A 23,922-nucleotide genomic window follows, 5' to 3' on the forward strand; every position below is an offset into this window, starting at 1 on the left:
CACCCACCCACCCTTTGAGATATATTCGCCTAACAGCAACCAGCAAGGCCAGTCGCTTAGGCAGACACCGGGCCCGGCAGAGCAGGGGTGAAGGCTGGCTTGTTTGATAGGGTAATCAAAGTGAGACAGAGAATCAGACAGAGGTCACACATAAATAATTTCCCCACATCAGGAATTACATAATAAACAAAACATTCGAGGCGGCGTCACTCAGTTGTGAAAGAAAACAAATCCTGAATTCTTATTGTATGTTCAATCACCAAAATAAGGGCGGGGGAAATATCTAATTAAATATTTATTCCTATTTTGGGCAAAACGTAATCATAACTTTTAAACGTACTGTGGGAATAATTACCTCAGTTAGATTTTGTAACACTTAATTTAACTAACGATGTGAATAAACAATTTAAAAAACCCAAAGAAACTGGTCATAATACATGATACAAAATGTAATAATCTTCTTTTTTTTCCCTTTTTTTAAAAATTACAAATTTGGCTGTTTTCTTTATCTAGCCTTTAGTGACCTGGGCCTGGAGTGCGCGTCATAACAGGGCAGCAAAAAGGTCGAGGGGAAAAAAAAACCAAAAAAAACTTAAAGCAGCCATGATTATTTGAAATTAGTTCCACTCGTCTTTTTTTTAGGTAGACTCTACCAGTCTAATTGTACACCTACATAATCTGAGGTTGTGCTGACGGCTAATGAGAAGTGGTCCGAAAGAGGTGAGCAGGGTGGGAATAATACAGTTTTGAGTGATGTGCTCACGTGCTTTTTTTCCTTTTTGGGGTAGACTCTACCAGCGAACATAATCAGTGTTTGTGGCTGCTAAGGGGACGTTCAAACATTACTGTATAATCTTACGCTTGGAAAGGGGGGCCGGGGAGGGGGGGGGGAGTCTTTGGCTCCTGCAAGAAAAGTGTAAGAAAGGGGGGGGGGGTCTTGAATCAATGGAATATTACACTTTTTTCGGTCCCGAGGTTATGCCTTTATCAGAATTCCATTGTAATTTGTTTTATTAGTGATTAAAGAAATTTTTGATATTGATATGTGTCTCAAATTTTTCCTTATTAGTAAGAAAGAGAAAGAGTGTAAGCAATATTTTGCTTGAATGATTTACTTTGTTATTTTTTGTGTGAATGTAGAAGTGCATATATGATTATTGTTATGTGCATGTATGTGTGTATGCATGTTTTTCATGAATATTATATATATATATATACATGTATATATATATATATATATATATATATATATATATATATATATATATATATATATATATATATATATATATATATATATAAAGCGCATAGAACAATAACAAAGATTGAAACACTGATTTAAATGCCATATTATTATATTATTATTACTATAAGCGAACAATGTAATATTACGGCATTTGGGGAAGGGGGGAGGGGGGAGAAGAGAAGAAGTAAATTTAAGAAAAGTGTTTGAGGGTAAAGGGAAAGGGGGGGGGGGGCAAAAAGTACCTAAAAGGTGTAAGATTGTGTTTGAACAGCCCCTTAATGGGAGTGGCCCAAAAAGAATGAACAATGTATGTGACAATGAAACAGTTTTGAATGCAGGGCACAAATGTTCAAAGGTGATTATAAATTTTACTTTTGCTTCCGTTCTCTCTAAAATTATGTTCGCTTCTAGCGGTAAACATGCGCGACTGTTGGCCCTACGACACATAGCCTACACTTTAATGTATCTTTAGCGGATATTATACACAGGGTGAGAGAGGGTACTTGGCGTCTGTTGTGTAGTGGACGGCGTTCCAGAGTCGCTCGAGATCGCAGAAGACTCAAGTTAGATTTTAGATTCTCATGAGGGGAGAATTTTTAAATATTGTATCTGGTTTTGATGATAAAAGCAGGGATCGGTGGTCGATTCCTCTCAGCCTTGGTGCCGTGACAGGCCTGCCTCCTAGATCTCTCTAAATAATATTAGATCTAATTGTGTGCACGGAGATGTGAAAACACCAACATTAAAAAGAATAAGTGGAGAAAATTATTATATTAGCTTATTGCCTGTCTGGCTAGTGGCTACAGCAGTGGCTTTTTTTGGCTGCTCGGCTAGGCCTATGGGTGTGCAAGTACCGGAGTCCATTCGAGTACTCGAACTACTCACTCGAGTCCAAAACCTCCGAATATTCAGGTAAATACTCGAGTAGGCCTACTTACTCTCTTTCACTTTCACCCAGCAGGGAACAAACTTTTCATCGTTTTTGTTTGTTGCTCCATTTCCCCCCTCCTTTTTTTATGCACACTACAAGTATTCAAATCAGTGACCATTCTTAGAAAGAGGAGTTATCTAACTTTTGAATAACTGTCACGATAATTATGTTGGTGTTGATGCGTGGTTCTTCCTTTGTTAAGAAGTACTGTTACAGGACAGACCTTTCTCGATATGCTCCAAAACTGGCCCTTCCCATCATTGCAAGCAGAGATGCATGACTTCATTTTTCAAAAACAAAGGAGCACTGCCCCATTGCCACCTGATGGTTCGAGCTTTTTTAACCTTATCCGTACGCCCTGGGGTCATTTTGTACTGCCGGTGTTGTATTCTTCACATTTTAGAATACTTCTAGTATGGAGATCTCTTTGAAACTTTCCATATTTCTCCAAAAATCATTTTGACAGACTGCTACTGTTATGCCAAGCGTACGGATCGGATTAACGAGTAAATTTCCTTTTTGGAACAATGGAAAGTGGTGGCGTTCCCCACGTGACGTCGTATGGATATGATAGTAAAACACAACGTACTGATATGGTTAAATAAAAAAGTGCGCCAGCGATGGATTGGTCCGAAAGGGGTCCAAGACATTATAGTTCTGTGTTTGGCCTGCTAGATCCCAGACCTTACCTTGTGTGATTTTTTTTTTGTGGTCAGGATACGTAAAAGAACATGTATGTTTCACATCTACCCAATGAACTCGATGACTTTGAAACGGAATAACAATAGCAATAAACTCAGTGAACTATGATATGCTGAAATGCGTCTGGGTACGAATTCTCTTATTGTAGTGATGTTGCCCGTGCTGTCGGTAGTGTCCACAGAGCACACTTGTAAGACAAGAAATAAAAGTCGATTGTGACAACAAAAACGTTGTGACTTAGCTCGGCTTTTCTATTGCTTTTCCCTATTAACATATTGCATATTGAAATCGGTTCACCATTTTTTAAATTACCCTGTAGGTTAAAGGATAAACTGAAGTTTTGGCATCAACAAATAACGCACGCTGAGCCTGTGTTCAAGATCCGAGTACTCGTGTACTCGACAGTTTACTGACTCCAGTAGGCTATTTCATAATTACTCGCTCGGACTTGAGATCAAAATAATAGGGCCTGGACTTGCACATCATAATGCTTGCACTGCACTGCCAAAGCGTTGTCACTTGCCAGCTTTCTTCTCCTTCTCGTTGAGTAGATTTCCAGGTTTGTGGCCACAAAATATCTAAGTGTTTTTATTAGCGAGGCCCCTATAGCCTATTATAGTTATAGAGAGCTTTCTAGGATAAACGTCAGAGAATCTACAGACTTTTATGCACCCCGCATAATTTTTCAAAAATTTGATTTTTTTGGGGCCCAATTTCTGATTATTTTCCTTAATCATTCTTTATTAGAATCAACAGAATCGCATAATTTCATATTTTTGGGCTCAGTTTGCATAATTTCATACATTTTTTTGCATAAAACCACGGGGACAATAAAAAACAAGCGCACCAATCAGAAGCTGCAACTGTTCAACTCGCGGGAATTGTTGATCGTGGTTTCCCGATTCAGGTTTTGACTTTTTACATCGTTTCCCAGATGTAGCTCGATTTTTTGGGTTCCTTCTTTGCTTTTCATTTTACGTTTGAAAATCCATACAGATTCGAGTTTAGTCTTCTTCCTGAATGAGGAGTAAATGTGAAAAAATAAATTATGCCCTCAAAGGAAATAGATGACGAACGACAGTGTTGGCATGGTGTCATCATTGACGGTTTGAGGTTTGCCTGTTTAGTACTATAAAATCTGGGGATGAAGAAAGTATGAAGAGTAAAAAACGAAAGTAGGAAGAAGGAAGAAGTGACTCTTGGCTACTGCTACTTGGCTGGCGTCGGACCATAGAGCTGTCGGACGAAGTAGATCTTTCGTTTAGACGGAGCGTTCACTGCTGGTTTAAGTAAGCCGGTTTTAATCAGTGACGACAGTGACGTATATAATTATACAGATATATAGATCTATATTTTAATATTTTGGCCTGCTTCAACTTCAAGCGTTCCATCCCATGAGATGAAGGAAAACGAAGCAGCACAGTGATCCTTGACCGATCGAGCATTCGTCGTTTTCCCTTGCCATACACTGAGCTCTGGCTCAGAGCTCCCTAGTGTAAGTGAAAACGACGAACTCTCAATTATGCAACAACACATGGGGATATAGATCAATGACAAAAATGTATACACGCCTTCCAAGATGTTTCAATTGCCCTATCTCGCGTCTGGGCGAGACTTAGGCAGGCGCGACTTTGTGTTAGCGCGTGACGGGCCGTGATACGAGTGTAAACAAACGTTCCAGCGCTCTCAAGTTGAAAGCGTGCAATTTTGTCTGCGGGCAGTGTATGTGTCTGTCTTCGCGGTTATTCGCAGCCGCGCAAATGCAAATTTGTTGTCCCGAGGCCACAAATTTTACAAAAAACATATTTTTCAGGAAATATTTTCCTTCTTGTGAGCCGTTCTCGAACTCAAATTTCACATCAGGTACTTGCAAGTCTGCCACATTTGTTTCCCTTCGTTCTGAACTTCATTCGCAGTTTAGATCTCTATTCTAATTCTACTAGTATAAAATGCTATTTTTTACCCATATGACACTGGTACACTGTTGCAGTGTTTACCATAGCAACCGCAGCGTCTTGTCTTTCGTAATTCTCCTTCTGACGTGATCGCTGAAGTGTGACTGCAATGACAATGAACAAATTTCTAAAGTGAAAATCTGGTCAACATGTAACAGCACACCAACGGCATGCCGAGTTCACTAGGTGAACGCACGTAAGTGGGGGCAAGCTGTTTTGTAACACTTGCAAGAAAATCTTGGAAATCCACATTGACATGAAAAAGGAGAAGCACGCAAAGGCTTTGAAATAAACCGAGGAAGGGGATGGTAGACCAGCCTAGAAACAGTGTACTCTAGAAATTTCTACCCAGCCAATATCATGTTTCTTGATGAGCTATACATGATGTGTAAAGATGACGTTATCCGTTATATCTTTTTAATATTCTTTAAAGAAAAAAATTTGAATTTACCCCCCCCCCCCTCCCAAAAAAAATTTAAAAATGCCTGTCTTTTTCAGTATGTCTGTTTCATGGAGTAAACAGCAATTGTCTGCATGGATTCTGAATTCAAATTTTGGCAAATTTTAGGGTTGCAATTTGCAAATTTCCGTCCGTGGGGAAAGGTGTATGTGTGTGAGAGAAAGAGAGAGAGAGAAGGTGGGGGGGGGGGGGGGGAGAGAAAGAAGGAGGGAGAAACAGACAGAAAAATAGAGGGGGGGGGGGAGAGAGAAAGAGAGAGAGAGACAGACAGACAGAAAGAGAGAGAGAGGGTGTTTGTTTATAATAAGAATAATTGATTCCCTTCATTTTCTCTCTGCGTCTGTTCCCATGCTGACCCGGTGCAATACAGTCATTATTGTACACATTTTATGACCAGTCCCATCTTCCGAATCCCACCTTCTGTTTCCCATCTCTCACCTCTTGTTTCCATGTACCTTATCCAATTTTCCATATATCCCGACTTTAATTTTGTAAGGACGCTTCGTTTTCCTTCATCAGATGGGGTGGGACACTTGAAGCTGGCCAAAATATTAAATATACGTCACTGTCGTCCCTAAAACCGGCTGACTTAAAATGGCAGTGGATGCTCCCCCTAAACGAAGCTTTAGTGCCGTGAACGTAGCCTCAACAGCGCCTGCTAACTGCCTTCAGGGCGCCGTGAGCGTAGCCATTGCGATTATCTTGCATTATCTTACACTTTTACTAAACTTTGGTTTAGTCTGAATAAATACTTAATTTTAAGGCCTAGGTCTATCAAAGAGACTTTGAAAATTGTGGCTACTCAAAATCTTTCTCTTTCTGCATTTTCAGATTTACTTAACAACAAGTAGTAATGGCAAATGATTCTTGGCTCCAAGTTTTGAATGGGAAGTTTTCAAAACAATGGGTTCAGTGTTTGAGACAATTGTCATCCTGTGGCGTTTTTCCTTTCCAGGCAGACAGAATGCTTCGAGGTGAGTGCAATGTGAATAACTATTATTTTTTCTCTTGCTATCGGTGACATCTGCTGGTAGTTCTGCTACAAATTACTATGATCTTCAACTTTTCTGCTTTCTGTGGCATTTTCAGTTTCAGAGGGGGTCTGTATCATAGTGTATGCCCCATACTTTGTCTTACACTACTAGTGTAATAGTGAATAGTCAAAGCCTCACACTCGCTGAAGTACTGTATAATATAAATAAGAATGAAATAAAAAAGTAAACTGACATTGTAATTTGGGGGGGGGGGAGGGGGTTAGTGGCTCAACAGGAGTGAGAACCTTGTCTTTGTGGTTAATATTATTAGGATACAACATTTTTAGAGAGGTCTCAAGTGGAAGTTTTGCATCATGTTAAAGATCCCTTGACTTGGTGGCTCTAAATCTGAAAAGAGTAGACATTGTGCATTTTGTGCTTTGAAAGACACATGTTTGTGTGAAACTGACTTTGTCAAATAAACCTGGGGAAGGTGATGTAATTTATACTATTATTATTATGCTGTATGCGCCAAGGTGTTAAATTTTTCTATTCAGCTGGACAAGCTTGAATAGGCAGCTGACTGGAAATTTTAAATAACTCTTACATGTTTCTGGGTCCATTCTTTGGATCTCTTTAAATTCAACACTGAGTTTCAAATTTTTTCAGTAGTTTGTTAGGTTATTTCTGCAGATTTTAATTACTTTAATTATTTTATTTGTAATGCTTAATGCACTGGCTTTGTTTATTTATCAGATGTACATAAAAAAAGAAACATAGATTTTTTTAAAATGGTAGGCCTATTTATGCCAAATGACATAAAAACACATGATGTCTATTTTAACACATTTCAGATGGCTGTGGTGAGGGGGATTCATGGGAACAGCTTCTCAGGTCATTTGTAGAGAATACAGCAACATCAGAAGCTGGTGAACTCAAAGTGTAAGTGTCAGTATTTACTCACAATCTGCACTTTTTTTGGTTCTTCAAATTGAAACTTCTGGATCAATTCTAGACATCTATGACAACTTCTAATTGCAAATTTTATGTACACCATTACATTATAGTCCATCTGTAGGCCTATAATGTTTGTTGTCAGCCGTATGTTACTAATCTTTTTTCTTTATTTGTCTCCCTGCACAAACTTTTTTCTTTTGTTTTTGTTTTAAGTATAGTTTTCATGACTCATATTGTATCTTATCAGAGGAGGAGGAGGAATGTTTTTCTGATCCCCACAAACTTGCTCTGCTCAACAATACATAGTTCCAGTATATATGTACTATTATTAATGCACCCGATCCCAAGTTACTTACTAAACAAAAGATGCAAATGGCAGAGTTTGCTTTAAGTGAATTTGTTAGTTCCAAACTTTTTTTGTTCATTGTGACCAAAAATTTGGTTTCAACAATTCCACTTAGCAGACTCCACCATTCACATCTTTTGTTAGTAACTTGGCCTCGGGTGCGTATACATTATAAAGTACTATTTGAGCAATAATGTATTGACCAGATCAAGTTTATAAGGATCATTTACGCCACCCCTCATATACTGTATAATTGGAAAAATCGAGAGAAAAAAATACTAGTTGAAGTGTGTGTAATATGTGCTTAATTAGATTTTTCTTCTACCCTGAGAAAAACAAAGAAATACATTTAATATAAATGTATGTTATTTGAAGATGGGACATTCTATGTGCCCAAATCACTAATAGACCCGCTTTAAGAAGATGATTCCCTTGAAATTAGATACATTTTCAAGGCTTATTCTTTTGAAAAGTGTAATGTTTGAAAGTTGTTTTGTAAGTAGAACATGACATGTTTGTATTTTTGTTTGCCCCATTCATAAAAGCAGGCTAAGCTTTGAGTTAAAAATGTTCAGATAATAAATCTTGTGTAGCCTTCTTGGCTAACTCATTGCAAATTTAAGAGATTCTGACTCTCAGAGTGTAACAGGTGAATTCCATTTTGTAGAATTATTTTTTTGCACAGGGTGCCACTTTTCCTGACATTGCCACCCCGTCTTCAAGCACGGATCCTGTTCCTGCTGCTGATGCACCTAGAGCGAGTGTCCTCTGCAGCACTCTCTGACTTTGTGAGAAGAGTGAAGGAACATTGCACCAAAAGCTCATGGACGGAATACCTCATGCGGCAACTTCAGGCCAAAGTTGTTGATAATTTGAAGTCTTGTGGGGCTGAAGGTCAAGGGGAGAACTCAGTTTCTGTTGCTTACGAATTTTACAACCAGTCCCAGTTTACAGATGTATTGAAGAGACTTAAATCGCCCTCTCAGTACTGTGCTTCATTAACTGTGCCTGGGAAGCAGATGGAGCCAGGTGAGTTTTGGTTCGAGCCTTTCACATTCGCCCCTTTCCGCTCTTCAACTGAATTTTAAAATCAAATATACAGTATAACATGGATAGGTCAAACACAGAAGATTCGAAATCACGCATCTGGCGAACTGCCTGCGGTCCCGTTTTTTCTTCTTCTTTATCTTTGTAAGACATCCCTTGAACTATGGAGGCTGGTCCTGACGAATTTGAGCTATCCGTGTTATACTGTAGGTGTTTTTACGTCCCCATTAACACAATTTAGACAATTTTAGAGGTGAGCTTCCTACCCTGCCTGTCATGATGGCATTTTTCCGCATGTTTGGGAATTTTTATCGAAGTTTTGTTTTTTGACTCAACACCTTTCATGCCCTTTAAAGAACACATTTCTGTGTGGATTTTTATTGAAAAACGTTGATTAAAGGCATAAAAGATGTAAATTTTCAGTTTGCACGGACTCTCAAGCTAAGGAAATAACACAACTTTGGCTGCCATTTTTTGTGCTAATTTTACCTAAAAAGCCAGGTGACCCCCCATCTCTTTCAGTCGCCAATATCTTGACTTGTATTTGTATCCAAGACAAAAGGATATTTTTTACATCTAATGCAAGGCGAATGGACAGGCTTTAAGATGGTACAAATAACTCCATATGTCCCAAAATTGACGAGCGCCTGATTCCACCGCGCCGAAACACATATTTCAACTGCTTTTCAAAACTTTGTATGAATTAAAGCCAGAGTGACAAAGCGGTATGAAAACTACCCTTTTGCATTAGGATTATTGGTTTCACCCATTCTAATAATGAGCTGGTGATAGTTTTCCATGTCTGCAATTTTGCCTATTCACTTTTTTACAGTAAGAAGAAGGAAAACTAAAGAGAAAGACCATGTCTTTTTAAAGTAACTATTCTTAATGTTGGAATTGAATTCTATTTTTGTGTTTTGTTACAGGTGGGAAAAGTGAGAGTCAAGGTCAAGAATATGAAGTGGACAGTCTCCGTCAAAACGGTTCTAAAAGCTTGACAAATCAAGACAAGTTGGAAAACAGGAGCGCACATCGCCTTGAAAATGTCGTCGATGTGATTGTGATAGAGGATGATGAAGACGGCAGCTGTGACGATGATCATTTTGTGTCCAGTCAACCGTTTAATGAAGAAAAAGCTGGTAACAAAGCGGGTCCGGCGAAAGAAAAAACCAAAAAGCGTTTGTTCTCTGATGCGACTGGAGGAGACACGTTATGTGAATCAAAAAATGCGCAGAAGAGAGTGAGGCTTGGCGGGGATTTGGAAGATGAAATAACAACTGGTACCTCATTAAGTGTAGATGGCACTGAAACGACAAAAGCCCTTTCGTCAGTGGAAGATAACAACGGCGATGAAAAAAATTCAGAGAAAGAGAAAGAGACTGTCAGTGAAGAAACACCTTGTGATGATGGAGACTACATCTTATCAGATGCCAGCAAGGTGAATATTTCATACCTCCTAAATTTAGACTCACAGTAGACCTTGTTTAAGAAGGAGTAATTTAACACAAAGTTCCTCTTATCTCAAATGGAGTTCAAATCCCTGTTGTTGTTTTTTCTCCTCTTTTATATATGCATTGCAACTTCCCTTAACATAACTTTATATGCTTAGTACAAAGAAATTCTTTGGTCCTATGAAGTTTGTAATGACAATAATAATAATAATATAAGTGCATTTATAGCACATATCCATGCTCTACAGCATGCTCTATGCATTTTACGACTATTATCACCCCAGTAGAACCTATAAGACAAGAACACTCAGAAACATTCTTGGCTACCTGGGAAGCCTACAGTGCAAGCTGTGGATTACACGCGCTCAAACACAACACACTGACAAGATCTTTTGCTGTCTATAGATGGATACAGTGGTCTCCACCTAAACGCACGCCATACAAAAGCACGCTCCGCTCAAAGGCACGCTCTTGTCACCTAGCGGGTATTTTACCACACAATTTAGACGTACAAACGCACTTTCACTCCCTCTAAACGCACGCTCCGATCCGCGAAACATGCCCACAGGTTAAGCTGAACAAAGGGAAATCTGTACAGGTTGCATAAGCCTAGACAGCATGATATTTTGTGAGACTGCCCCTCACGCTGAGCAAAGAGAGTGATGGAAAGTGTTTTCACACCCAACTTTCCACAGACAGTAAATCTATATAGATCAAGGACTAGGACTGGTCAGTGAAATGTTGGGGGGTTGGGGGACTGAAATGTTATTTGATTGATCACTGGAAGTGCATCATTAAGAAGAGAAGGTTTTTTACTGATGTTTAGGTGACTGCATGTAATGTTTAGTTAGACTTAGACCTTGGCCTTTGATGCGCAACACGCGTCGTGAATGCTCGTCCATGAATTTTTTCGGTCGGGGGTGGTCGCTTGGAAAGCCACGTGGCTGGGCCGTCGTCTCTAGATCTATGACTATTACAAAAGTTTCCTCTTACACCATCTGTTCCCGACATTTTATGGTGCATATCATTACATCGAGTCTGTATTTCTTAACCCCCCCATTCAACACCGTTGTATTCTTAACCGCAATCGGGGAATCCTTCACAAAACCATCACATTATCGACCCAAAGTGACCCCCATCCCAAAGGGAGGTAATTAGCATATCAAGGCAATGAGATGACTGCGTCCCTTCCTCCCTTTGCAAGGTTCATGTAAACGCATGCTCCGTATAAACACACGCTTAGGAGCCCTCCCGAGCACCGTGCGTTTAGGCGGAGACTACTGTAACCATTCTTACCTGGGGGAAGTGAGGAAAATTCGTGTAAAAAGCTTTCCCAAGTACACAATGTCGGACTGCTGATGGGATTCGAACCCATAACCTTACAGTTGTGAGTCCTAGAGGCTGACCATTAAGCACAAATGTTTTTGTTACACAGAGTTTTACTGTTGTTGCACTCGTCAAGTTAAAACCCTCCCTATTACTTTATCCAGAAGACTGCAACAAATGTGTCACGACGTGGTGGAATCAGGCGCTTGTCAATTTTGGGGCATATAGAGTTATTGGTATCATCTTAAAGCCCGTCCATTTTCCTTGCTTTAGAAGAAAACAATATCCCTCTATCTTGAATGCAAGTCGAGATATTGGTGCCTGAAGGAGGTGGGGGTCGCCTGTTTTCAGAGGTAAAATTAGCAAGAAAATGGCTGTCAACGGTGAGTTATTTCCTTAGCTTGAGAGTCTGTGGAAACTGAAAATTTACATTTTTTATGCCTTATTTTAACGTCTTTCAGTACAATCCACATTTTACTTTTCCGATCCAGCGGCCATTTGGGTTCTAGCCCTTCGGCCTATACAACCCACACAGAAATGTGTTCTTTGAAGGGCATGAAAGGCGTTGAATCACATAACAAAAATTCGATAAAATTGCCAAACCTGTGGAAAAATGCCAGTTTCTTGACTTTCATTATTTTGACGAGCGCCTGATTTCACCACGCTGCCTCACAAATCAGTTTTGGTCATACAAAGATCAGTTTTGTTCTTGCTCTTTTATCTTTTATAAATGGTCTCCTGCCTATGTGATTCTCATGTTTTTCTTAAGATGGTGGTGGTTGGTGGGCGATCTGATTTTGTCTACCTCTTAGGGATTATCTCAGTGTTACTATTATTATGTATATGTTTGTTATATTTGATAATGATATAATAATAATAAGAAGAAGAATAATGATAATAATAAGAATAATTAATAATAATAGCATAATCATATAATCATCTACTTTTTTTATAATACAGAATTTCCTTGAGCCATTTCGAGATGCTCTCTCGTCAAAAGATGTTCAAGACACAGCCGTGCTTTCCGATGTTTGGACGCATTTGCAGAGTTTGACCTCAGTCCAGGTCGGTTGTAGTACTACAGAAGCTAACTACCGTCTGTGGTGTGGCTGTTACACGCTTCGTCATCGCACACAGACATCCTGAGTTCGATTCGAATGGGGGAGAATGTATTGAGTATTTCGGTCTTGCTGCAGAGATGTTGTATTCTATTCCTTCTCCTGACAGGACTCTTGTGATAGAGGGCTCTTGTTCTATGTTGGATATGGGGGAGGAGACGGTGGATGGGTGGGGGAAAATGCAACTCTCTTTGGTGTTCCACACTTTTGTCATTTTTTTAATACCTTTTATAATGAGTGCAGGAGTCATAACTTTTTCTGTCATTATCATCTTTGGTGGGTCAGCAAACTGACCTTTCTTCATGGTGTTTGCTGCTTGAATGTGCGGATAGGGAATCAAAGGATTTAATTTTATATACCTTCAACCTGTCGTTCAAACTTACCTGTTCTTTGGCAGAGTAGATTCATATTTGACAGGTGAGTGAAAGACAACCCTTTTGCAATGCCTCAATGTGCTGTAAAAGTAACAGCTTCTACTGTACTGTAAAGACCTTCAAAAACAACTCGTCGGTATGACTTGTACTATGAAGTGTGTCTTAGGTGCAGCTGAATCTGAATAGATTTTAGTTTGTCTTCCATGTTGACAGCAAAGCTATGAAGCTAATGCAGGGATGTGCCACTTTTCCGCTTTTTACAGTATTTTGATCCTGATCCGTTATTCCGTTATTGAGATCGAGATAGAATCTATAGTTGGAAAAAAAACAAACCCACACACACACTTTCTATGTATACCCATTGTTTTTGTTTGTTTGTCATTTCTCTCTATGTATACCCATTGTTTTTGTTTGTCATTTCTTTCTATGTACACCCATTGTTTTTGTTTGTTTGTCATTTCTCTCTATGTATACCCATTGTTTTTGTTTGTCATTTCTCTCTATATACACCCATTGTTTTTGTTTGTCATTTCTCTCTATGTACACCCATTGTTTTTGTTTGTTTGTCATTTCTTTCTATGTACACCCATTGCTTATGTTTGTTAGTCATTTCTTTCTATGTACACTCTTTGGGTTTTAAATTGATATTTATATGTTTGCGAGACCGTGGCGCGTGGATTTTCAGCTATAGAAAAAAAAGTTGAGTGACATCCCTGCTAATGATTTGATTCTATTTTATTCTTTGGGTGTTTTTTGCTGTTTTTGTTTTCTGGAGTTTATAGTTGGTTAAAGATACCAGTAATTGGATTTTGTTCGTCTTCTTTTGTTGACAGGTGCGGGCTGCGTGTGATTTTCTGGGCCTGAAAGACTTGAATGAGGAGACTGTTGTAACTCTGTGTGATAACATACCGTGGACGAGTCTGGGATATGACACCTTACTGAATCTCCTAGAAGGTTTTCTTATACACAAGGTGAGTTCACATTGGTTTGTACTCAGTGTACGTGTTGTGAACCCTCTGGATGTTTCTCCCTTCTTCCCCCTCCCCTTCTCTCTCTCCATTTGTCTTCTTTTGAAAGTCCTTCTCTTTCTCCCTCCCTTCTCCAGTCTCTCATTTTTTTTTCTGTGCAATGGCTCGCTCAGGGTTGTCTGCTTCAGTGTGTTCTTTCCCCCTCCCCCCTCTCCAATTTTTACCCTAGCTCAAGAACTTGGAGCTGCATCAGCGATGGTGTTTGTTTCAGTTCCTTGTCTCAGAATGAAAAACATGAAGGTGTCTATGGTGTGTAGTGCTTAGGCTCTTTGCCTTTCATTCAAAAGACATGGGTTCGATTCTCTCTGTATATATAAATGGATGCTATATTTAAAGGCATATATGTGGGTGGTTGGCGGGTGCTCTGGTGTGGTTTGCTCCTTCTTTCTTATAAAAAATTTATCGTCTCTTTTTCTCCTCCTTCTTTTTTGTGTTTCTTACTCTCTTGTAACACCTCTAATCTTCGGCACTTATATGATCTTATTATGTTGCAAGTGCCATAAAACTCTTACTAAAACTAAAACTAAAGGCAAATATCTTCGTCTTTCTGCTGGAATGTGGCCCACACTGTCTGGGTTGGCCTTTACAGTTTGTAATGAGGCAGCCTTCTTTCTAGATTATCTAAAATGGCTCATTTATGTGTTTATTTTGTTGTAGTGTTTTTTTTTTCGGAGGTGGGGGTTGAAATTGGGGTGAGTTTTTTTACTTTCATCACACACATGATTTTGTATCATCCTTTGTGCTTGATGGTACCATAGTAAGAAAGTATCTAAAAGCGAGGAATAAAGTAGGCTTAACTTTCTTTCATGCTCCTCCACCATTTTCACTTGTATTTAGTAAGTCATTTGGCCCGTTGTGCTATTTTTCATTATATTCTGCTGACTTTATTTCGTTGTTACTTTTCTGTATGAAGGTGAGGCATCTTTCCTCCCAGCCCTCCCACGCCCTCGTTGATGTTGCAAAGTCAATAGCAAAATATCATCCCAAAGTTCTGCTTGAAGTACTCACTGATGTCATTTGTGAAGCGAATTCAGGTCAGTTTTGGCTGGTATTGTTTGTGTGTATTCATTTTTTATTGTATTTTGCCATTCAAAGGCAGAGCGACGTAAATGCACATTTCATGATTTTGAGATACTTTTTACACTAAGCCTGCTTATTAAGTTATGAATGCTTCTAAACAGGGTTTTATGGAAATGTAGATCATACGTCACTTTGCCATAGACAGTGAGATTTAGATCAGTCACCTTTGTAGCTTTATCACTTTGAAAACTACTGTTTTGGATGTAGATACGTTGCCCTACTTTTGACCTAAGAAAGATACGGGCAAGACTAGAGTAACAAACCAATTTTTAAAAACAAATTGATTTTGTCAGATGCTTTGCTATGCCTTGGGACGGCAAATGAATCAGCACGTATTTCTTCTCTGTGGAGCCCCACACTGGAGTCCCAATCTCTACCTGTCCCCGTGGTTTTATGCACCCCACATAACTTAGCAAAATTTGATCATTTTTCATCTCTTCAACTGAATTTTAAAATCAAATGTTCACTATAACATGGATAGGTCAAACACAGAAGACTCAAAATCACGCATCCGTTGAACTGTGCCTGTGGTCCCGTTTTTTCTTTTTCTTTATCTTTGTAAGATATCCCTCGAACTGCGGATCTTTTTGATAATTTTTTGCATAATTTCTTATTATTTTCCTTTATCCTTCTTTGTTAAAATTAACAGAATCGCATAATTCCACATTTTTGGGCTCAGTTTGCGTAATTTCAGAATTTTTGTTGCCTAAAAGGACGGGGACAGCTCTACTAACTGAAAAAGACCCCATGCTTGATTGTTTGCAGAAAGGTGCATAGATATCTAGATCTACTTATTTTATTCTAATATTATTTATGAGGTCGATCTGTGGGTTCGCTTCGAAAATCAGAAGTCAGCGTGCACGACATATAATGTAAAAGTATTGTGTGCCAATTTTTATGGTCTAGAAAGAGCGTGCGTGATTGTATGTGTGGGTGCGTGCACATTCACATGCATGCATGCGAGGGAGAGAGAAAGAGAGATAGAGATATATATATATATATATGTATACAGTACTTCTTTCTGGTCAGTTCGGCTTCTGATTTCGACTTTTTTCTCACTCTTGAAGAGTTACACTTTTTGGTATTTTTGCTTTCATTCTTTTTTCGCTGATCTTTTGTCATGTTTTCTATTATCCGCATCCTTATTTCTCCTCTTTTGTGTTTGTTACTCTCTTGTAACACCTGTACTAATCTTCGGCACTTATATGACCTAATTGTGTTGCAAGTGCCGTAAAACTCTTACTAAAACAAAAAAATCTTGTATTGTTTGTCATTTCCTCAGGTCTCCCTCAGTGCCAGCTGTTGATCTCCCTGTGCCAACATTGCTTGACCTCTGACCTGGCTGGATTTCTTCTCAGGTATTGTCTCTGTTGTCAGTGGTTGGTTGGTGAGTGCTCTGGTGTGGTGTGCTCCTTTCCTATCAAATGTCTATCCTCTTTATCTTCCCTTCTTCTGTTTTGTGTTTGTTACTCTATGTAAGATCTATAATCTTCGGTACTTATACGACCTACTGTGTTGCAAGCGCCGTAAAACACTTACTAAAAGTAAATCTCTTTCGTCAGTTCTTTAAGAGCTTCCTTTGAACATGGATATTATTATATTGTGTCTATAGTAACAAAAAAGTAGGCAGTGCCAGGGATGGTTTTCAAGAATAGAGAAGGTCCATTGTGGGAGGAATATGAGCCAAGCCACATCAGCGAGGAACGTTCACGTGCCAGCGACTTTGTTGAATCGGAGCTTACTCATTCATATGTTCGCTGTATCTGAGATATTGTTATTGATTTTAATGGATAAAGTCGAATCCGTCTTCTATTTTTGAATCCGGGTTCTTTTTTAATCGGAGTTCCACTGTATAGCAAACTCTTTTTTGCCAGAATGGCTCTAGCAGAAGCCACAAATCATCTTAATCCTTTTTTTTTCCGTTTTGCTTTAGGATGCAGGTGGGTAATTTTAAACGGTTTTGGGCCCTGATATGGATTTTTTTCTTTGCATATTCTGTTAGCAAAAACACTCTACTTTCGATTCCCATCGTTGGTTTGATTAAATTAAATAAGCCAAATTATCAAAATCTGGCCATGTATGTATACCTTCCACGCGTTCCGACTTTTAAAAGTGTTTTTCTTGAAACTTGTTTTCAGCATTTTCAAGTCACTAGTTTCTTAATCATTTTTTAATTTATTAATATATTCTCTTTAAACCTGGCATGTTTGTACTTCAATATGTTACACAGGTCACTGAAGAATTAGGTTTGGGGTACATGCTATTATTGCATTTTTATTATGGGTCTAACTTACCCACCCCGCCCATTTTTTTATCATCTGAGTTTTGAGTTGCACTACCACTTTGAAAAATCCTACTGTCAGTGACCTGTGGCAATATGTCGACAAGGGGACTGAAAAGAAAAATTGCTCTTATCATGCAAAATAAAAAAAGGATTACGAAAATTCTACATGTACTAAGAAAAAGCAAAAAAGTTCAATATGGCCATCGTTTCCATTGCAACATGAAGAGTTTTAGAGAATTTACATTTGGATTCTTCTTCCTAGCACAACCTAAAATTAAGATATATATAACAGTGGCACTCCAAAAGCATTTTTCTCAGTAATAAAGTAAGTAGATTAAAAAAGTAGCCTGCCTCCTTCAGAAACATTCTCTTCTCAGTGGCCCAGAGGTGTTCGCCTCTCTTTCAATAGGTCCCGGGTTCGAATTCTGATAGCAGCAGAACATTTTCTTCTCTAAAATTTTCTCCTTCCACATCCTTTCCTGCTCTCTAACAATGTTATTTCGTCTGCTTTCGTCTCCACTTTCTGCCCCCACCTCCTCACCTCCTTTGCCTCCTCCTCTGGGCTCCTGACTCTTTCTGCAGCCTTTCTACTGCTACTCCTTGGCTCTTTCTTACTACTGTCTTTCAACCACATCCCTGATCTTATTGTAGGTTAGATCTACACCTGGCCTTCTTGGACAAGGGCAAAAAGTCTTGGAGGTCCCATGTGCAAGTTGAGCACATTAAAGATCCAATGGTGGTCCAAAATTAATTAGAGTAGGCTTCAGCCACCACCCGAGCAAAATTCAAAATTTCCTACCAACTGAAAAATGTTTGGTGTGTCCTCATATGACCTTTTGCAGTAACGAGCGCCATAAAACATTTACCTAAAAAACCAACAAAGAAGACATTTTCTGACCTTGAAGGAAAATTATTGGCCCCATGCACTGTTCATTTTGTTAGAGAAAATGAAAAAAACACCTTTCATCTTCACACTGGATGTACTTCACTTTTTCGATCCAGCGGCCGTCTGAGTTCTAGCCCTTTGGCCTGTAAACACTAGATATGAATGACACAACCAAAGGATTTCTGTCATTATAAATAACTTTTAGCTCATTAACATGTATGCTATTGACATCCTATTGACCTAGAGACTTATTGTTTTAGTTATTTATTTATTTTTTTAATGTATTAATGTCGATTCTTATGACTTTGCAAAGAACCTTTATTATTGTAACCTTTTGCATCTTACAGCAGAATTATAGCTTTTTTTTTTTATTCCCTAGGGATTTTAAGCAAGACATTTTTTATTTATTATATGAATATTCTTTTACTCATTTACTTTCTTTCTCTTTCATCTTGAATATCAGACAAGTGTCGTCTAAAGACGTGAAAGTGACGGAGAATGTTGTGAGTGTGCTGCAAGCCGTGGTGGATCAGAGACCAGAGCTTATGCCCGACACTTTGCAGAACATTCTTGACCTTCTCAGAGAGTCTGGTGCAGAGTGCGCCACAAATCAAAAGTTTGGAAAGCTGCTCTTGTCCTTCACAAATAAATATGGCAAAAAGGTGAGTGCTGCGGTTTCTCTCTGCTTTCCATTTCTGCATGGGGAATTTGGTATGTGTGTTTCTAAATGGACAGATAATATGTTTGAAAAAAAAAAGTGCCAGTTTATATAGTTTATATAGATTTAATGCCCCATGCAACTCGGTAAGGTTATGTAAGAGATGGGACCTCTGAACTTAATGTTCATCTCTGATAGGACTGAGCGAAATGGAAAAACCTATATAGAGTGCTTGTCCCAAGAACTCAACATCAGACGGAGCTGAGCTTTGAACTTTAGAATCCACATCTCACACTTATGAAACAGTAGCGTAACCACCAGACTACCGATGCCGCTCTGTTAAAAAAACACTCTCTTAGTTTTTTTATTTTTTGTGACGAACAAAGGAAAAGCCATTTGAATTTCTTGAGAGAAAAAAATAATCAGACTTTCTTTTTAAAGTGATGTAAATTTTTTTTGTGGTTGAAAAGGAATGCTTGCTGGTGGCTTTTAATGTTTCACCAGTTCAACACATTTTTCAAATTAGGAACCTAGTCAGATTTCTCTTTTATTTACCCCCACCCCTCGGGCAGTGCCACTCACTGAAGTGTCTTTAGGCCATTCCTAAAGGGGGGACATTTCTTGTTTTTATGCTCAATGGAATTGTAGACAGGGTTGGATTGATTTAAATCAGTTGATTTTTTTGATTTAAATCAACTTGATTTTTTAAATAAAAATCAGTGATTTAAATCACTTTTAAAAAATTTATTTTTATTCAGTTTTTACATATTTCAACATTCAGAATTCCCTTCCTTGGTTTCATAAAACAGATATAAGGTTAAGTATACTAATATAATCATGCTTAAAGGTCTGCTTTCCCCCCTTTCACTGTAAAATAATACAGGATTCAATTTACTTTTTTTTCCATAATTGAAATCAGAGCTGGGTTGATTTAAATCAGTTGATTTTTAAAATTTAAATCAACTTGATTTTAAAAATAAAACTCTGTGATTTAAATCACTTTTTAAAAATGTATTCTGTTTTTACATCTTTAAATATTCAGAATTCCTTTCCTTGGTTTTATAAAACAGTATATAAGGTTTAGTAGACTAATAAAATTAATCATGCTTAAAAGTCTGCTTTCCCCCCTGTCACTGTAAAATAATACAGCATTCAATTTACTTTTTTTTTTCATTATTGAAATTAACATTTTCTTTTTCTTTTTAGACAAACACAAGCGTGCGCACACACACACTGTAATAAAATGCAAGTTTATCTATGCATAATTACCCCCCCCTCCCCCCCCCTTCATTTTAGACTGACATTTTCTTCATTTTTTGTCTGTAGCCATAATTCACTGATATATATATATATATATATATATATATATATATATATATATATATATATATATATATATATATATATATATATATACTATTATATAGCAGATTAAGGCTTTCTTTTGCGGTTGCTTAAATTAATCATTAGTTAAAATAAAGACAATGCATTTTGCACTAAAAGAACATACTTTTAGCAACTAAAAATCCCAAACTGTGTCTACATTAAAAAAATATATTAAAAAATCCGATTTAAATTTTAAAAAAGCAAAAAAAAATCACCAACCCTGATTGTAAATGGGCTGATTTAACAATGTCATGCTCATAACTGTGCCTGAACTGCAACAGGGAACTGCTGCTTTTTCTGCCCTAATAGTTACTATCGTCATTTTCCTCTACTTTTTTGTCACACTCGTGTGACCCACTATTTCCGGGGTGCCTTGAAAGTCAAAATAGACTTTGTACTGTTAAAGCTAGAGAGGTGAGCAGAGTAAGCCTGATTCCCTGTAAAGACTTTTCTGTTGACATCCACCCCTTGCCGCTCTTATGACCTTATGCAGTTGCGAGCGCTGTAAAAGCTCAACTTAATAAATAAATAAAGGATTGCCTGCTATCTGTTCTGAATTTTCTGGGACTGTCGTAGATTCAGCATTCAGGAATTTGAGAGCCTTATCACAATCACATCACCAAAACCAGTCCCACTTAATGTAACTTTTGTTTGTTGTCACATAATCTGATGATGTTACAACGTTGAGTGTCACAGACTGGATTCTGAAAAGCTTGGCAAGCCTGAAAAAATATAATAAGTTCTATAAATTAGACGTGTTACTTGAGAGTAACATGCGAAGAAGAGATGAGAATGATAGATGTTTGATAGGAAAGAAGAAGTAAAAAAACCACATCAGCAGAGCACCTGCCAACCATCAGTTAGTGTGTAGATTTCTGGCCTTGGGTGGGTTTAGATAATCAGCATTGGACTGTAACGGTCACTCAAATTTTTCTTTCAGCTGACGGGAGAGCAAGTGGCCAGCTTGTCTGTGGTTGTGGGAGAGAACAAGTCGAGCCTGAAGAGGGCGCTGGTAGCTGCCCTCAAACGCCTGAGCCGCTGAATGTTTTGCCCAATCTTACCAGGTGAAGTAAGTCTCTCTTGCGTTTTATTGCAACAGTAATTTTTTGGGGTATTTTTACTAATCTGTACCTGCCGTTTATTATTAATATTCACTTACATCAACCAAATGTTTAGCATGTTGCTGATTTTTTTTGTCCTTCTTTAGAGGTATAATTAGCTTGTTTTGGTTTCAGACTTTTATTGGCTTTCTTGATAGTAAGTTATTCTCCTTGAAAACTTTCATAAACCTAATTAAGATTATTTTCACCCTTTTGATAGTTATTGTGGAAGAAAAGATGATAGCATGTGTGAAAGCCTTGACCTTATCTTGCTTTGTTTTGAACATCCCCCCCACCCCCCAATATCGCTGTGTTTTGAACACCCCCCCCCCCCCCACCCCCACAAGTTCACTCTAAATGGATATCTTTTACAGTCTTATTGTCGGAGATTCCAAGAAACTGGATGAGGAATATATTAATCATTCTATAGTAGCATTGGTGGTATAGTTGTAAGGCTGTTGGGGTTGCAGCCGAAAGGTTGTATGTTCAACCCTGTCAGGGGCCAGACATCGTGTTCTTGAGAAGAGGCACTTTATACAAATTCTTCTCACTTTATCCAGATGGGAATTGGTACTCGAATAAAGATGGCAATATATCTTGTCAGTTTGTTCACGTTGAAGGGCTTAATCGACTGCTTGCACTGTGTGCTACCCGGGAAGCTGAGAATGTTTTTGAGTGTTCTATCCTCTGCTGGGGTAATATAAATTGTAAAGTGCATAGAGCTGGCTGTTGAACAGGAATATGCACTATACAAATGCTATTTGTTCAGTATTATTTATACCTTTATTCATAGATCTAATTGGTTGACATTTGGTAAATTTGACTAGCTTTGGCCAGGTACTGTTATTTATCAGTTATGCATCTCTTTGCTTTGATCAATTTTTTAGATGTTGTCATTTTTCGTACATTCACCACAGGATTATGGCAACAACCTCCCTTGTGCTGCAGATCAGAAAACTGTGAGGTAGACTACCAAGACGCCCTCTGCTCCGAACTATCAGCCCTCACAGACAAAGTGTACAGTACAGTACTCTTTCACACAGTCTGACATGCGACAGAATTCCAATGTTCTTTGGTTTCATGTCCAATCGTTTTGGCGAGGACATGCTTTAGACCTCAAGACCCTTTTTGTGAACCTGTGTTCCAAACACTTGGACGGGCTCTGTAGGTCTACTGAAGTCTTCAACCCCCTTGTGCTCCAAACCCCTGGCTGTGATGTGAAGGATTCTGCACAACGTGCTCCTCCCTAGTTTCTCTTTGTTGCACCTGAGGAAGCCTTTGAGGCGAAACGTCGAGCCATTTTATGAGTGAAATCTTTATATAGCCACCGGCATCTGGTGCAGTGGTTAGGTGCTTCACTGTCTGTCAGAAACAGGAGACCCATGTTCGGTTCCCGAGTGGGGAGGATATTTATCGAGCAACTCGGTGTCTCTGCTGGGATGTTGTATCCCTCTCAACCCGGGTCACACGAAGTCGAAAGCCTGCCTCCTAAATGATCAACATTTTGCTAAAGGAGGTGTAAAAGCATTTACTACGTTATCATAAAAAACAAATGAAATAGTCCCAGAGGCCTACAGTAGCAGATCCTTTGTTGGCAACCACTGCCTTAAATACATTCTCCAATTAACAGCAAAGCACAAATGGTCGCGTTTAAGCACAAGGGGGCTATTCCGAAAAATGCTGTTTAAAAAAAAATCGAAGGTAAAGTGTTTACCCCTTGTTCAGTTTCTTTAAAAGACAAGGAGAGTTTTCTCTATAACCAAACAAATATATACACACCAATTAAACCAAACTTCTCCAAAAGGTAGGGCAATGCCCACTTTTGGTGTAGGTCACGATTTCTGGAAACCCTCGAAATCTCGGTTAGCCCTCTTGTCCTTAAAAGCGACCAAATAGGCTACATGAATGAAACTGTATGCACTGTTTTCACCAAATACATTCTCCAGATTACAGAATTTACAGCACAGCTAACTCTAACACCTAACCAGCACTTAGTAGACACAGCTTTAGGACAATTATGAGAGAGGTTCAGTGCACTGAAACAATTGACCATGCCATCTCTCACACAAACATTGTCAACCCATCAGAACACTCTTGCATTAGCACTGACATTATTTCATATCTTGAACCGTTTGGAAAGTTGCTTGCATTTCCACACACATTGACGCCTAAAATTCACATGCTGGAGCGCCATTGCCTGCCATTCGTTAAAATTAAAACCTGAGGCTTTGGCCTTAGCATGCTTGGTGAGCAAGGTGGTGAGATGTTTCATGCCACCATAGCTAAAGTCGAAAGAAAAGCAGTTGTATGAGAAACCGACTAAAGTAACTGAAGGCTGTGATGGAAACACACTGAATACAGGCGTTAATCAACACCAGCAACAGGACTTATTGGTGCAAACTCAAAATTAAAATGTAAGTGTGTGAGAAGTTCAGAGTGTAGTAAGCTGACAATGAAGATTGTGAAAATCTGTCGGCGTGTTTATTATTTTTTTATTGAAAAAAACGTTAATACATGTATTGTGTTTGTGCCAAATAAATGATGGAAACCACAATTGAATTATGCTATCTTTTTTTTATTTCTCCGCAATAAAAAACATCCTGTCGTAAAATA

The 23,922-nt window shown here is 38.5% G+C and overlaps 1 protein-coding gene across 3 annotated transcripts; it reads left to right on the forward strand.

The window, feature by feature from the left end:
- The first annotated feature begins 4,032 nt into the window (after nt 1-4,032).
- LOC101845868 lies at nt 4,033-23,922 on the forward strand. 3 transcript variants are annotated; one of them, XM_005106252.3, is made up of 12 exons: nt 4,033-4,168; nt 6,126-6,268; nt 7,123-7,210; nt 8,257-8,600; nt 9,545-10,056; nt 12,356-12,460; nt 13,721-13,858; nt 14,829-14,949; nt 16,278-16,353; nt 18,629-18,827; nt 21,150-21,278; nt 22,227-23,922. In XM_005106252.3, exons 2-11 carry the CDS (start codon nt 6,148-6,150, stop codon nt 21,249-21,251), a joined length of 1,806 nt encoding a protein of 601 aa, XP_005106309.1. In that variant the 5' UTR covers nt 4,033-4,168; nt 6,126-6,147; the 3' UTR covers nt 21,252-21,278; nt 22,227-23,922. The 3 variants fall into 3 exon arrangements, with proteins under 3 accessions (XP_005106309.1, XP_005106310.1, XP_035827749.1); XM_005106253.3 differs by having other exon boundaries at nt 21,150-21,273; XM_035971856.1 differs by having other exon boundaries at nt 4,041-4,127.

The sequence above is a fragment of the Aplysia californica genome, unplaced genomic scaffold (genome assembly GCF_000002075.1).
Source record: "Aplysia californica isolate F4 #8 unplaced genomic scaffold, AplCal3.0 scaffold00522, whole genome shotgun sequence".
Lineage (NCBI taxonomy): Eukaryota > Metazoa > Mollusca > Gastropoda > Aplysiida > Aplysiidae > Aplysia > Aplysia californica.

Excerpts from the sequence above, each read along its gene's own strand:
- LOC101845868 (XM_005106252.3), top strand. The coding sequence starts at position 6,148 with ATGGCAAATGATTCTTGGCTCCAAGTTTTGAATGGGAAGTTTTCAAAA. Across the intron at positions 7,211-8,256 it reads GAAGCTGGTGAACTCAAAGT|GGTGCCACTTTTCCTGACAT; the intron begins GTAAGTGTCAGT and ends TTTTTTGCACAG. Across the intron at positions 16,354-18,628 it reads CTGGCTGGATTTCTTCTCAG|ACAAGTGTCGTCTAAAGACG; the intron begins GTATTGTCTCTG and ends CTTGAATATCAG.